Here is a 14,658-nt window from a genome sequence, read left to right as displayed (position 1 = left end):
CTGAGCACTTACCACTAGAGAGAACCTATTTTTAGAAAGCCACTTTTTCCTTAGGCCAGAACTGTTTAATAATTGGTACTCATCAAGAAAAGAAAGAACCCAGCAAACTGCCTCAACACACCACAGTGCGATAATCTCAAGCAAAGCCTGAATCAATGAGAACCATTTATCAGTCAGAAAGACTTGGTAAACAGGAACAGCATCTGTGTAATCACTTACAGCTCATTTAGTTGACAGCCAAGCAGCTGTCCTGTCACACAGCCCCGGTGGATATTTTAATCATAATATGCTTATTTCTGTACTTTATAAAAAAATCTACCACACATTGTATTGCCAGCTCCTTAGTCTTTGGGAAAGGAACATTTAGCACCAGTTCTTAGTACACCCTCAAAGATCATCATTGAGTTGCTCTGAACCCGACTCACGGTCTTGCACTTAAACTGAACCTGAATACAGGTATTTTGAGGAAAATCACTGAATTGGTAAGAAAAGTTTTGAGGCACAGGCAGAGCGGTATTTATGTAGTAGTACAGCATATATATTGTTCAATCCATGCACAACTGTCAGAAAATGACAGTAACTGAAACTAAACAGCAGACTACTCCGATTTCACAACTCTGTTGAAGGGCCTGAAGCAAAAGCCTTACATTGTGAGAACTAGAAGAAAATAAGTAATACATCACTACCTCACAACTAGCTCAATACGGCTTCCTTCAGAGCACCTCCTTTGTCATGATGCTGATGCCACACACAATCTTCAATGATTTAAATTTCTCAAGACATGTACTACTCACACATAGGTAATTACCTAGGTGACTTGCAGACCTTACTGTATGATTAGAAAAGACACCTCACACAGTAGAACAAGGAGAATCTTTTTAAGGCTGCATGTTATTACAGCACAGATCCTTAAATGTAGTAAAGGCATTTAAGCTACTTCTGATAAAGCATCCCCAAGACCTAAGCCTGTATTTCCTAAATGTGACCTGACTCATTGGTGGTCTGCCACCTTTAGAGGTCTAACAACCACAGCTTTGCAAATACTATTATCTAATCTCCTAATGATAGCAAGAATGAGGAGACACTTTTTCAGGGGAACAACCTGGCAGTTTCCACTTGTAATTGGAGACCAACATTTAGGGCTAAAATTGTAATGTGGGCACATTTCGGCTACAATACACCCCTGAGCACTGAGCATACCTCTCACCCAGACCTTTGTGCTCCAGATCCAGGTTTTTGTGTAATGTTTTCAGGCAGCTGTGCTGGTTTATTAGCATTTCATATTCTGCAGACTGCCGTTCATGCAGTGATGCAAGGTGTTCATGGTCCTGAAGCAACGACTCATACTCAGCTTTCAGCTGTTCCTTCTCTTTCAGTATATTTTCGTTCTCATTCTCCTTGATTGTCTGCTGATTTTGGAGTAAAGTATTCTGGGCCATCAGTGAAGCACTCTGGGAGCTCAGAGTTGAATTTTCTACCTAAAGTTTCTCAAATAAAAAGCAAATACTCATTATTTAGACTTACTGGTACATACAACACACGTAGTAGCAGATTGTATCTGTATAGAGTTATTCAAAAACTCATTCACTGCTTTGTAGACTTAAGGCATCTGTGGACAATTTGGAATCATTTTGGTATTACTGCTGGCAGTGTGCACCATACAAGGCCATGCTATCAGCAGTCTGAAAACTACCAGGATAACCTCCAAACTGAAAAAACACTGTTTTACCAGCAAAGTTCTTGAGCCTGAAGACCAAGATGAGCTAGAATACTTGCAACTGAACTGCATCTCCACAATCATGTACAAAGCTGAAAGTTATCCTATATTTGTGTACAAGTAATGAAAAATTAAGTTCACCCAAACTCAACAAAATTAACTGCACTACTGTGTATGGAGCAGCACTCTTAACTCTGATTTCAGTACACAAGTAGTGCGTTTATATGTTGCTTATATACATCAATTACAGATGAGAAATGATTAGAGAACAAAAAAATATCTGTGAACATGCAAGAGGAAAAGCTTGAAAAGGGAAAGTCACATTAAAAAAAAAAATCAGAGCTAATCCAATGCTGTTCTTTAAAACTGTTTTCTTTCTCAAGCTAAGCTTATCTTTTAAAAATGAAAGCAATGTTTAAGAGTGCTCATTTTCCACGGGCAACTTTGACATTTTGTCTGAAAGTATGAAAATTGTGATTGGAATTCATTGCTACAATGCCTCTTGGGAGCTGACTTGTGTCCTCTTCCCATTTCTTCCAAGCTCTTTCACAGGCATAGCATTAACAGAACAAAAGAGCAAAGATCTTTTATTCTAGAAATGCAGCTCCTGGAACACCACATCTGGATTTTGCTATATTGATTTCAAAAATTTCTCTCTAACTACCTACCTTCTTAATGAAGATGGCTACTAGACATTAGCTACAGAGCCTATTTCCCACCTAGCTTGGAGAAATTCAGACCTCAAACTAAGCTCCACCTTATGGGCCTCATCATCAACATCAGCCTAGCAATACAAACAATTTCTTATTAGCAGTCATCTTCTCCACATTACTATAATCAAATCCAGGCTCCTGACACAGAGGTGCAAGTTTGTCCTGACCTGGAGTTTGGCTGTCTGTGTCTGCAGGGCAGTGTTGTGCTCCTGAAGGAAGACATTTTGCTTCTGTAGTGTCAGGATCTGATTGTTGAAGGAGACATTCTGTGTTTCCAAATGTTTCAGCTGCTCTTTAAGCAGCTGCTTCTCAGTGTGCAGGGCTGCATTCTGAAAGAGAGGTGGCATTGAAGGGGTGACAGGAAGAAATGGAACAGCTGTCCTGACCATTTGGAGTTCTATCCAAGATGAGAACCAATTAACAATAACCATTCTGCAACAGATGTGCAAAAGCAAACTCTTCCCAGCATTAAATGAAGGTAGGACAGATATTATACACAGGATTAATCCTTGCAATAATGTCATACAAGACACACACATATATATCCATTGTATCATTTATACAAGACATATACAGCATATATCCCATGCAGTCCTAAGAAATACCTGAGGAATTTGGTAAACTTACAAAAAACTCCAATAAATCCATCAGATTCCTATAAGCTCAAAAATCCAGTTCCCAGCAACCCACTCATGGTCGCAAGGGAAGTCTGAGAGGTAACAGGAGAAGGCTTACATTTCTTTCCAGTTCAATTGCCCTGTCCTTCAGTTTCAGCAGCTCCACGGTAGCTTCCCGGTGCCCCGTTTCCAATTTCTCATTCATTTGGTGGTTGGGAATGAGTTTCTCTGCAGAATACCTCAGTGACTTCTGAGCATAATGCCCATCCTGTTGAGTCTGTTTCAGTGCATCAAAGTCCTTCTTTATCTGCAAAGCCAACATTCAATACTGGTTTATCAGTGGGATTTTAAATTAGTGATGGAATATGCAGCTCCTCTCTTGCCCTGCAGGGACATTAAGGGGTTCAACAACCAGTACCCTCATTCAACAGATGGGGAAGCAGAGACACAGACAGGAAGGAATCCATGTCTCTTGACCTCCAGTCAGGTGCCCTTTGACTCAAGCTCACTGTCACCTAACAAACAGGCTGTTCTTAGGTGAGATGTTCCAACTGCAGTCTTGCTCAGCCTATGCTTTCATTCAACAATGCAGAAAAAGCAAGAACATGGCAATGAAAAAACATGGGAAAACAGAGATCTGCAAATGGTGGTTATGTAAAAAAACCTGCTGTGCCCCCAGCCCAACAATTTTTCTGAAATTGGTGCCATTATATAGAAAAGGACAAGGGAAAGCAGACTAGTCATAAAAGGTTTCTGGGAAGTGCACGTATGGGATGGGGGGTGGGGAGTATTTCTGTAACAGATAACTTGTTCTTGATGAGTTAAAAAAATATGCATGTGCATGCGCAGAACCACATTGTGAACAATTAAAATTCAGTTAACCTCTTACCACATTTAGATCATTCTGTAACTGCTGGTTCAAGTTCAGAAAGTCCTTCACTTGAGCTTCCAGCACTGCAATCTTTTCCTCTTTCACAGCTAGTGTTGTTTTTAGTGCTGATTCAGTTTTGCTCTCCAGAATCTTGTATTTTCTGAAAGACATGAGAATAGCTTTCCAGTGCCAGCCACTAGGATATGAGCCACCATCTACCTAGAGGACTTCACCCATTCTGAATCTCACATGTTACATTTTATGTGTTTGCTTCTTCAGCAAAATTATTTCCTTTACTGCCGCAGATTACTACTGATATATTATAGCTGAGGAACCTGCTTTTGGAACCAATCAATTTTAATAGAGGTAATGCCAGTACAGTTCTACAGAAAATGAAGAGCTACATATAAGAAAGTTCTCTTTTTCCCCTAATTACAGTGCAGAAATTTATTGTCATGGCTCTTTTGTACATTCTTGACAAGGAGAAAAATCCACAGTAGATTCTAAAGACTCCTACAAGACAGGTATGTTTCTCTATTTAGGCCATACCAAAAGGCCTATGTAGACATGGGTTGTTGAGGTTTCTTTGTTCATTACTACAGGACCTGCAAAAGAACTCCTTACAATCAGGAATTTCTTAGGCAACATCTGTGTTTACGTTAAGAGGTGGTTGGATCACCAATTACAGAGTAATGACAGACACTTCAATAGGCACTGTTCTTACTTGTAAAGAGACTATGAGGAGGAATACACACTGAAATAGCTACTCAGCTTCTCCCAGCTGCTGAGGGGGTAGAGAGGGACTGTAGTAATGCTGGCTAGCATGGAGAGAGAAAATGGCATTTCTTCCTTCCTTCCATCCAAGAAAATGTTTTGCAAAACTTGCAGTATACTGCCAAGCTTGCTACAGAAAAGTAAGCCTTATTTTCAAAATTACTAAGTGTAACTGGAGTAAGACAGGTAAGAACCAATTTAACAAAAAAAAAAAAAAAAAAAAAAGGCAAAGGGCTTGCGTTAGGCTGAGGAAAAGCCTGCAGAGCCAGAAGAATGACTGTGAGAGCTCAGTTTCCTTACGTGTCACCATTGCCATTGTCATCCCGTAGCAGCAGCTCTTTGTTCAATCCTATCTTCTCCAGTTCCTGGCTCAGTTTGTCCAGCTCACTAGACAACTGTTGACTCTTCAGCTTCTCCAGGACCAAATCCTGTAAGAGCACTCACATGATTAGTTGCTGTGCAAAGGGTAGTGATAATGACCCAGCACTATAGTTTTTTTTAAAAAGTGCTAAAAAAGTGATTGGATAAGATCCTAGTTCCAAGAAGGTCAGCTAAAATTCTTTATTGGTGACAGCAGAGTGCAGTATTAAACTAATCGCTTTTATTTATAGTTTACTTGGAATAAATCTGAAGAATGCTACTTTTGGCCTTTGTCCCACTCACTGTACTGAATTACATCTGCCAACACTGGCATCCTGCCCATCTGCCAAAACAAGGAATATGTGCAGGCCAGGAGACATCCTGCCCTTGTGGCACAGAAGGGATGTGTGCAGGTCAGGAGGGAACACCAGCAGAGGGAGTTCCCACCTCTCAGCTAGGACAAAAAGCCCAGCAACACTGGCACACACACACAGGAGTGACAGAACATCAGTATGAAAGTTTCCTGAGATAATATGGTTAAGGGACAAAGGGACTTGGCAATAGTGCATTTTCACTATTGACTCTGAGTTCTGACATACGGTAAACTACTGCCAAAATTAAAAAGCATAATTAAATTGTTGTGTAAGGGACAGGAGAGCTTTGTCACTTATTCTGGTATCTACTCACCCATTCTGGTTTCATTTAGGTTTCTTTGGAAGAAACCTAAGCAGAACCAGACAAGGAGGAAATTTGATGGAGTTTGGTGAAGGTATATTGGGAAAATGATTTGCTGTTATGCCAGTAAAGCGAGGGCTGCGTGGAAATGGCCTGAGAAGACATAACTGCAGCCTGCATGTTTAGAAAGGACAAATCATTTTTGGTGCATAGCCAAGTTCAAAGATCCCTGCCATTCAAAATTCTCTGAAATGCAAATGTACCATAGAGAACTACATTGCTCATGGGGCTGCTCAGAAGTTTTCTTAAATAAGGCATGAAGAAAGGACAAAGTTACCAAAGCACTTCAAGTAAGGAAGAAAATTATCCTGGATATCAAACAGAAGCGAGAATAACACTTAAAATAATCCTTTGTTAAACATAAACTGTAGGTATTCACTAATACTCTGATATCACAAATTTAGCCACATATTCATTCACGTGGCCAGCAAAAAAAAGGTAAGGTTAAGGTCAGTTCCAGTCCATGGTCTGTGAACAAGTCCCTTTAACATCCATGAACTCCTTCTGTAGTATCTATACAAAGTAACTAAGGAAAAGAAGATACGCTTCTGTATGGGTCTGTACCACTGGAAATTTGCAGAAGTATGAGAAGGGAAAGATTAAAAAGGAGCCTTCTCAGAAATGCTATTATTTACTTATTTTTAAGGAAAGTTGGATAGAAACACAACTCAGGACTTTCAAATGTTTGTGATAGAACTTTTGTTACCCTCCTCAAAATTACACTAATGCTTCCAAACGTAAAATAAAAGTAAATCTTCCAAGTAAGTAATTGCTTACTGCATTAGTCTGGCTAAACTTATTTATTTCACTGCAGCATTGACCATTTTCTTTTGAATGCTCTTTCACAGGAATCCTGTTTCTGGCAGGACAACAGCAGCTGGGGCAGGCAATGAGAGCACATGGCAATAACCTGAATCCACTCATAGGCCACTTGTAAAAGTGTCAGGTTCTGGCACACACATCATTAGTTTGCCAATATCCTAATGCTAGGTGTGTATTCTTAAAAAGATCACTAGTAGGAAAAGTGCAATTAGGGCATTCTGCAGTGGAGAGGGCTGCTGGAAGAGATCAGAGCTGCTCTCACTCCACAGGGAAGCTTTTGGAGGAGAACACTGTAGATAGCTGCAAAGCAAAAACTTGATGCAGCTGTTATTGAAAGTGTTAGGTTGGTCATCTGGGATGGTTCTTGTCTTGGCTATGTCTGTTTTAGGACAGGGATGTATCCTCAACAGGTGCTCCGATTTCTACACTTAAGAGTCAGTCTCTCTGCTGGAGTTCTCATGTTAGCAAATACTTTATCTAACTCTGTGACCACAAAATTATCAGAGTCTTTGGTTTACAGCTACCATGTGGGAGCTGTGTTAAAACCCTATTCTGCATGAGAAAAGATGTCATTTGGAGACGTGTTTGCAGACACCAAGTGGTACACTGCAGTTTTTGGTATGTTCCACTTTCCAAGGCCACACTATCCAGCAATGGCTGTTAAGGCTGTGAAGATATCCTAGCTCATGTATTAACTAGTCATGGGACAGATGTCTCCCTTTGTACTTCAAAGAGCTGAAATAAAAAACCATTAGTATTATTTTTCCTTACCTCTCTCAATGTAGCTAGTGTTCTTTTATCAATTGTAACTTGCTTTAGGAGATCTTTATTGTCCTTTTCAAATTCTTTCAGCTTATTAGATGAATCTCTGAATCGAGCAATTTCCTTTTCTAGTGTCTTGTTTTCTTTCTCAGCAACTGCCAACTTTACTGTACTATCATCTAAAATAGCATCTTTCAGCTCCACTTGCTGCCAAAGCCGTTTCGTTTCTTTCTCCAGCATTTTTTTGTCTTTCTCAAGCTGAGACATTTCTTGTTCTAGGGTTTTGTTCTCCTTTTCTAACCTCTCCAGCCGTTTGGCAGAAATCTTTAGCTCCTCAAGGTTTCTCTGGAGGACCTGATTTTCACTCTCCATTCCTTGTACTTCTTTTTCTAACTCCTGGATCTTTTTGCTGCTGCTCTCCACAATTTGCTGAAGTCTCTGGTTTTCAGAGTTGACACTCTGATAACTTAGCTCCAACCTCTCCGATTTCTTGCTCATTGCTTTTAATATTTCCACATTTTTTCTTAAGTCCTCTTTCTCCCTCTCCAAATCTTTATTTTCTGCTTCTATTTGTGCCATTTTTGTACTGGTAAATCTCATGGTCTCCACCACTCTCCTAAGCTCCAGATTTTCTTCATCCAATTGCTTGTTGTCCCTTTCCAGATCCCCAAGCCGGATAGAAATATTCTGCAATGTGTCCAGGGATTTTCTTAGCTTCCTATTTTCCACTTCCAGATTCCCATTTTCCTGCTCAAGAACTTCCACTTTTTCTGTCACTATTTTCATCGCTGCTGCCTTCTTTGTAAGTTGTTCATTCTCTCTCTCCAGCCGATGGAGCTCTTTTTCCATTTCTTCCACTCTTTCCACTTTTTCTTTAACCTGGTCAAAATCCTTTTGCAATTGTTTCTTCTCAAATTCCAGCTTGTTCAGTTTGCTACTAGTCTCTGTAACTGTTTCGTGAAGGATCTTGTTCTCTTTTTCAATATCTTTTACTCTTGCCTCGCTGCTCACTTGAGATCTTTGTCTCAGGGATAAGACCACTTGATTAAGGTGATCATTTTCTTGTTTAAGGTCCTTTATCTACATAAACAATAAAAAAAGTCAAGCAAGTGTTACTCATCTACCTTACAAAGCACAGTATAAATTAGTCCTGAAGCAGACAACTGTTAAGAAAACCACATCCATTTAATCCAAGACAAATTTCTCAACAGTTTTCACTGACTAAACCCAGAAACCAAAACTAATGAAAAAAATTGTTACCTCCGGTAACCCATCACTGTAAAAAATTAAAAAGTGTTATATTCCTGCTACCAGCCAAAAAGTTCAAGACAGGGAGAAAGTAGACAGGAAACCTTCAGAGAACACCTTGAAGAATGTGCTTTGTTAGGAACCATTCCTAATAAAGCTTATGTTTCTATCTAGGTTTACATTCATCTTTGGGATCCGAAGACACAGATTATCTCCGATAAGGTGTCAGAAACCCCAAAACATTTGAAAATTTACAGCAATTATAGATCTCATTAAGAATACACTTCCTGTAAGAACAGTACACTTACCCCAACTGGTCACCTTTCAGCTGAAGCAACTGTGACTTAGTCTGCAGTTTGCATTTGATTCTTACCTATACACATCCACATAAATCAAAAGGAACTTAAGACTTGAAAAAACAGACCCTGCCCTTTCCTGACAATTAAGAATACTTCTGGGTTTACTTCCTGCCCTACCTGTGAAGCATTCATTCAGTACTACTACAAAGTCTGTATGTGTTCTAACGAAATGTAGGAGTCTGGTGGTAAAGTGCAGTTTCCCAGGCAGAAGTCTAGGTAAGAATCCATCAAGATGAAAAGCACTACCCAAACAAGGTATCTTCTTATTTAACCTTCACCCCACAGAACTTAGGAGTAAATTTTAATAGAGGCTGCAAATATACAGACCAGACTTCAACGATCTGTGCCTATATTTCCCTCGCTAGTCAGATTAATATAGATGACACCTTGCACTAAGCTTTAATAGGATAGTTTCAAGGCATTGCATATGAACTGCAGCACAGCAGTAAAAGCTAAGGTGCATTTAAAATATCAACCCAAAAGACATAAATGCTTTCTCACCATCTTTTTAAAATACAGCAAAAATGTTGGGTGGCTAAAAAACCCCCAACCAGACCAAATGAGGACACACAGCTGGCAGAAGACCAATCTTCAGCAATAAAAATAGGGCTTTATTTGCACATCCTAAAACCAACCGGTGTCCCATTTAGTAAGATTCAGGCCTTTTTTCCCCGCGAAGAGGGAAGCGTTGTCCTTACAACAGCCTGAAGATCCCCCTATGGTAACAGGAGCAGTAGCTAGCAAAATATGCTGTACTTTTTTGCATTTTACTTACATTTGAAAAAAACTACTGGCTAACTGGGGAGTTCCCAGTTGACTGGACTAGAGGTTAGTCAATGTGATGCCCATCTACAAGAAGGGCAGGAATGAGGATCCGGAGAAACTACAGGCCTGTCAGCCTGACCTGGGTGCCGGGGAAGGTTATGGAGCAGATCAGCCTGAGTGCCATCACGTGGCATGTGCAGGACAATCGGGGTTCAGGCCCAGCCAGCATGGGGTTATGAAAGGCAGGTCCTGCTTGACTAACCTGATCCCCTTCTGTGACAAGGTGACCCGCTTAGTGGATGGGGGAAAGGCTGTGGACATTGTCTACCTGGACCTTAGGAAAGCCTCTGACACCATCTCCCACAGCATTCCCCCGGAGAAACTGGCTGCTCGCGGCTTGCATGGGTGCACTCTTCCCTGGGTAAAAAACTGGCTGGATGGCTAAGCCCAAGGAGTGGTGGTGAGCGGAGTTACACCTGGCTGGGGGCCAGTCACAAGCGGTGTTCCCCAGGCCTCAGTACTGGGGACAGTGCTGGTTAGTATCTTTATCAATGATCTGGGTGAGGGAATTGAGTGCACCTTCAGTGAGTTTGCAGACAACAGCAAGTTGGTAGGGAGTGTTGATCTGCTGGAGGGCAGGAAGGCTCTGCAGAGGGATCTGGACAGGCGGGACCCATGGGACGAGGCCAGTTGCATGAGGTTCCACAGGGCTCCATGCCGGGTCCTGCACATGGGTCACACCAGCCCCACACAGCGCTACAGGCTGGGGGAAGAGCAGCTGGAGAGCTGCTGGTGGGAAAGGGCCTGGGGTGCTGGTCAACAGCCAGCTGAATACAAGCCAGCAGTGTGCCCAGGCGGCCAAGAGGGCCAACAGCATCCTGGCTTGTATCAGACACAGTGTGGCCAGCAGGACTAGGACAGTGATTGTCCCCCTGTACATGGCACTGGTGAGGCTGCATATCTCAAATCCTGTGTCTAGGTTTGGCCCCTCACCGCAGGACAGACCCTGAGGTGCTGGAGCGTGTCCAGGGAAGGGCAATGAGGCTGGTGAAGGGTCTGGAGCACAAGTCCCATGAGGAGCAGCTGAGGGAACTGGGGCTGTTTAGCCTGGAGAAAAGGAGACTCAGGGGGGAATCTTATCGCTCTCTACAACAAGAGGCTGTAGGCAGGTGGGTCTCAGTCTCTTCTCCCAGACAACAAGCGACAGGACAAGAGGCAACGGCCTCAAGTTACACCAGAGTAGGTTTAGATTGGGTATTAGGAAAAACTTCACTGAAAGGGTGCTCAAGCATTGGAACAGGCTGCCCAGGGACGTACTGGAATCTCCATCCCTGGAGGTGGTTAAAAAACTCATATATATGGCCCTTAAGGACATGTTTAGTGGTGGACTTGGCAGTCCTGGGTTAACGGTTGGACTCAGTGATCTTAAAGGTCTTTTCCAACCTAAATGATTCTATGAAATTCAGCCTCCACCTAATAGCTCTCTAATTGCCCTGCCTTCCCTGAGAGAACTAGATGTTCTAAATGGCATCACTTAATTACCACTACTGGGCATACACTTTCATATTAACATTTGTGAAGTTTGTACCTGTCTGTCTTTGTCAGCTTTTAGAGTCTCCATGACAACTTGTAGCTGTTCTTTATCTTTTATCAGCTCCTCACTCAAGGTCTCCAGATCTTGATTACTTTGCTTCTCTTTTTCAATTTGATTTTGCAGCTTCTCAATCTGTGTGGACAGAATGCATCAAAACACATTAGCCACAGCTTAACACAATGACTATTTAGTAACTTTAAGTTATTTTGAAGACCAGCGAGGAACAAGATGGGCACTATGGCTGAAAGATGTAATCATTCCCTTCTGCAGCTTGCCAGTCTCAGTAGAGGAAATGGAAGTTTTGTTTTTCTCACAGTGACAAGAATCTCCTTCATGCCTGTTAAGATCAGAGCGTATAAGGTACAGAAGTAAGAAATGCTTCACCTGCCTGCCTGAATGCCCTGTTTTGGTCCTGTCATCAGTGACTGATTAAGTTTCTGGTGCTCACCCTTCTGAGGGTCTTCCCTCCTCCTAGCCTCTCCATCACTGATGGCCTTAATCTACCAGTGAATGTGGAGGAAATTATTAAGACAATTCAGGAAGCAACACAATTTAAAAAAAAAAAATAATGATCAGGAACAGAGGAAAAGCACTGGAGTTTCCAAGTTTACCTTCCCTCTCTATGCTCTGCTAGCCCTCTGCTTTCCCCAGCAGGTGACAATACTGGATTTGAAAGACTTGCAAATAAGGTCCCAGTCCTACAGTGAACAATGTCTTCTTACTCCCTCCTTTTGAAAGTTGTACTCAAAGTAGTAAGCACTGGAAAGCAGTAGCTCTTCAGTATTTAGAAGGAAGAGGTTCAGAAAGCTAGGCTCCCCAAGTCAGGATTGATTCTTTTTTATGCTTCCAAAGTACTGTGAGCACCTACAGCTCTGCACAAGTACCAGCTCATCTTCTTGTGTTGTATTACAAACTTTGCCAACAGTGAAAATGTCAATGCAAAAGATATTAACAATAATTCTTACAAGTGGGAAATAGCTGGAGGCTGGGCTCTGCCTATGTCAACATGTGCCTCATTACGGGAAGTGTTTAAACAAGCAGAGGCTGCCCAGATTGGAGATAAGAAGGATTTAACAGTTAGAAACCTAACCACGTTAAGGTTCATTGCTCTCAGAGGAGCTGTTCAGAGAAAGCTGGAACAAACTCAGTAACTCAGCAATAGCTGGTCTTCATTAGCACCTCCCAGAAAACTGGAGGCAAGCAAGAAACTACTGTGTACAGCTAGTTTCAGTCCAAGAAGTCAGGAACGCAGAGAAAACAGGTACTTGGACTGCTACTACTTGACTGTGTCTGAAATGAGGGTTTTCTATTATTAGCTCCTCTGAAAAGATTGCAAGAAAGGAAAAAAGGACGTACATGACTTTTCCTTCGTATCATCTCTTCTTCTACTACCTGAATAATCTTGTTCTGGCTAGGTGATCCTTCCAAACACTAGATCAGTAGATAGCCAAGCATACTCAAACAATGATTTTTGAAAGTCTCACACAGTGGATGAAATCTGAGCCCACTTAAACAACTTTGGGGAGGCAAGAATTTACTATGGGTATCTCAGGAGTTACAAAAAAACTCCACAGGCACACAACATCTGAGAAAACCACTTTTTATCTCTTGTCCTGTGACTTTATACAGGCTTGTCTTTAACAGTCCTTAAGAACCGTTGCTCTCTCCTCTGCCTACTGTAGTAAACATTCTTTAATGAATCAGACAGACTTCCCCTATTATCTCCCTTTCCCCTAGCACACTCCCCTGTGGGCATGCATACCCTCTAATTAAAAGGATACATGTGTGAGAAAAAAAAACAACGTTAGAGAAACAGTTTTTAAAAAAAACAATACAAAACAACAAATTCAAACATCTCAAATCAAATTATTTTACACATCAGGTCTCTGTACATTCAGAGGTAACTGCATGCCTCACAGACTATAGAATACTATCTACTCCTTTTTTTTTTTTCCTCCAAATGTCCCTGAATGATAGGTGAAGTCCATCAACAACTAACTGGCCTGTGGCATTCAGTCAACAGCTCCCATCATATTCTGTGTTCCTTTGGTGAAGAGTTCAAACATTACAATTGCTTTTAATAGCAATTATTTCTAACCGCCATTTTTTTCCTCGTTGGTCTGATATGTACAAGGCCCCCTTTTCACCACACAGGCACTCCCCACCAGTTTTTTGCCTTATGTAACTACCAGACCATGTAGGTGACCCCATCATGTCAACACACTCATCATCATCAAAAACATCAGACTAATTCTGGAATCAGAACTGTTGGCACCAGTACAGTACCATAACAAGAGGTGCCCACAGGAATTTTTCTGAGGCAAAGCCAGAGCTTGCCCCCAGTTGTTCAAATGATTTAAATTACTCTACACCACAGGTATCTGCTGAGTGCTTTATATGCCTTGATCTCAAATTTGAAGCATGTAAATTAAAGCTGGAGTGAATTACTCATACATAACAGGTCATAAACAGGAGCGTGGAAGGAGAGGTAGAGTGATCTGAACTTTTACAGTTTTTCTTGTTCACAGAAAAAAACCAAGAACCAGAACCGGTCTCTCAGCCTGGCAAAAGAATCTCTCCAGAAGCCAGAATGAACCAGTGATGGATATCTGTTCTCCTTGGTAGAGAAACTGGCACTCTGCTAGTTACAATCTGATAATCCATGACAACTTTTCATATCCAAATTCTTTCTCCCCTTGTCCTTTAAAGCATTCAGTTATCCCATAGGCAGACCAGAGAAGAGTAAAATCTTTGTATTATTGTCTAGCACACACACAGGTTACAGTAGTAATGGGAAAAGAGAAATTAGCCTCATGTTCTGGATAATTTAGCAAAGGTAGGAATGTGGAAAAAACTGACATGGAATTTTTTTTATAGTCAGACTAGCAAGCACCCTCCTTCCCCATCAGCACTTGGCTCAATTAATTAGAGTTCAGGATGCAAGTTACTAGCCAGACAAAAATAAAACTAGTGGTTGGAGGCAAACTGATCACTGTGTTTCACAAGGACAAGCACCGAGCTGGCATTTGAGCTAAATGTAATTACAGTTAACGACAAGCGTAACACACCTATATTAAAATTTATTTTTATAAAGTGATGACCTGCATGTTTGTTACAAAGATTAAAAGAACCCAGATCTTTGCAGAGAGGGAGACACTAGAGAACATCTAATAGCCAAAAGGACAAAACAAACAAAAAGAGTTGATCCAGGACTATGGAGACCTAGTCCTGGAATATTTAAAAGCTTTTTTTAAAAAAGACTTTATTTTTGAAAAAATAAAAAAACCCTGTGTGGTTTATTTGCTTTACATGGAAACAATA

At 41.2% G+C, this 14,658-nt stretch overlaps 1 protein-coding gene across 2 annotated transcripts in view; it reads right to left on the bottom strand.

Moving 5' to 3' along the window:
- The window catches only part of CCDC88C (coiled-coil domain containing 88C), a 102,132-nt gene that overhangs the window by 19,974 nt on the left and 67,500 nt on the right, over positions 1-14,658 (bottom strand). For both annotated transcript variants that reach the window (XM_037394618.1, XM_037394620.1), the window contains exons 14-20: positions 11,332-11,469; positions 7,381-8,451; positions 4,993-5,120; positions 3,937-4,078; positions 3,166-3,354; positions 2,598-2,759; positions 1,201-1,478 (exon numbers count right to left, since the gene is read on the bottom strand). In XM_037394618.1, coding sequence (XP_037250515.1) covers positions 1,201-1,478; positions 2,598-2,759; positions 3,166-3,354; positions 3,937-4,078; positions 4,993-5,120; positions 7,381-8,451; positions 11,332-11,469 — 2,108 coding nt within the window. The remainder of the gene's footprint in view (positions 1-1,200; positions 1,479-2,597; positions 2,760-3,165; positions 3,355-3,936; positions 4,079-4,992; positions 5,121-7,380; positions 8,452-11,331; positions 11,470-14,658) is intronic.

The sequence above is a fragment of the Falco rusticolus genome, chromosome 7 (genome assembly GCF_015220075.1).
Source record: "Falco rusticolus isolate bFalRus1 chromosome 7, bFalRus1.pri, whole genome shotgun sequence".
Taxonomy (NCBI): Eukaryota; Metazoa; Chordata; class Aves; order Falconiformes; family Falconidae; genus Falco; species Falco rusticolus.
This window is presented reverse-complemented; position numbering and strand designations above follow the sequence as displayed.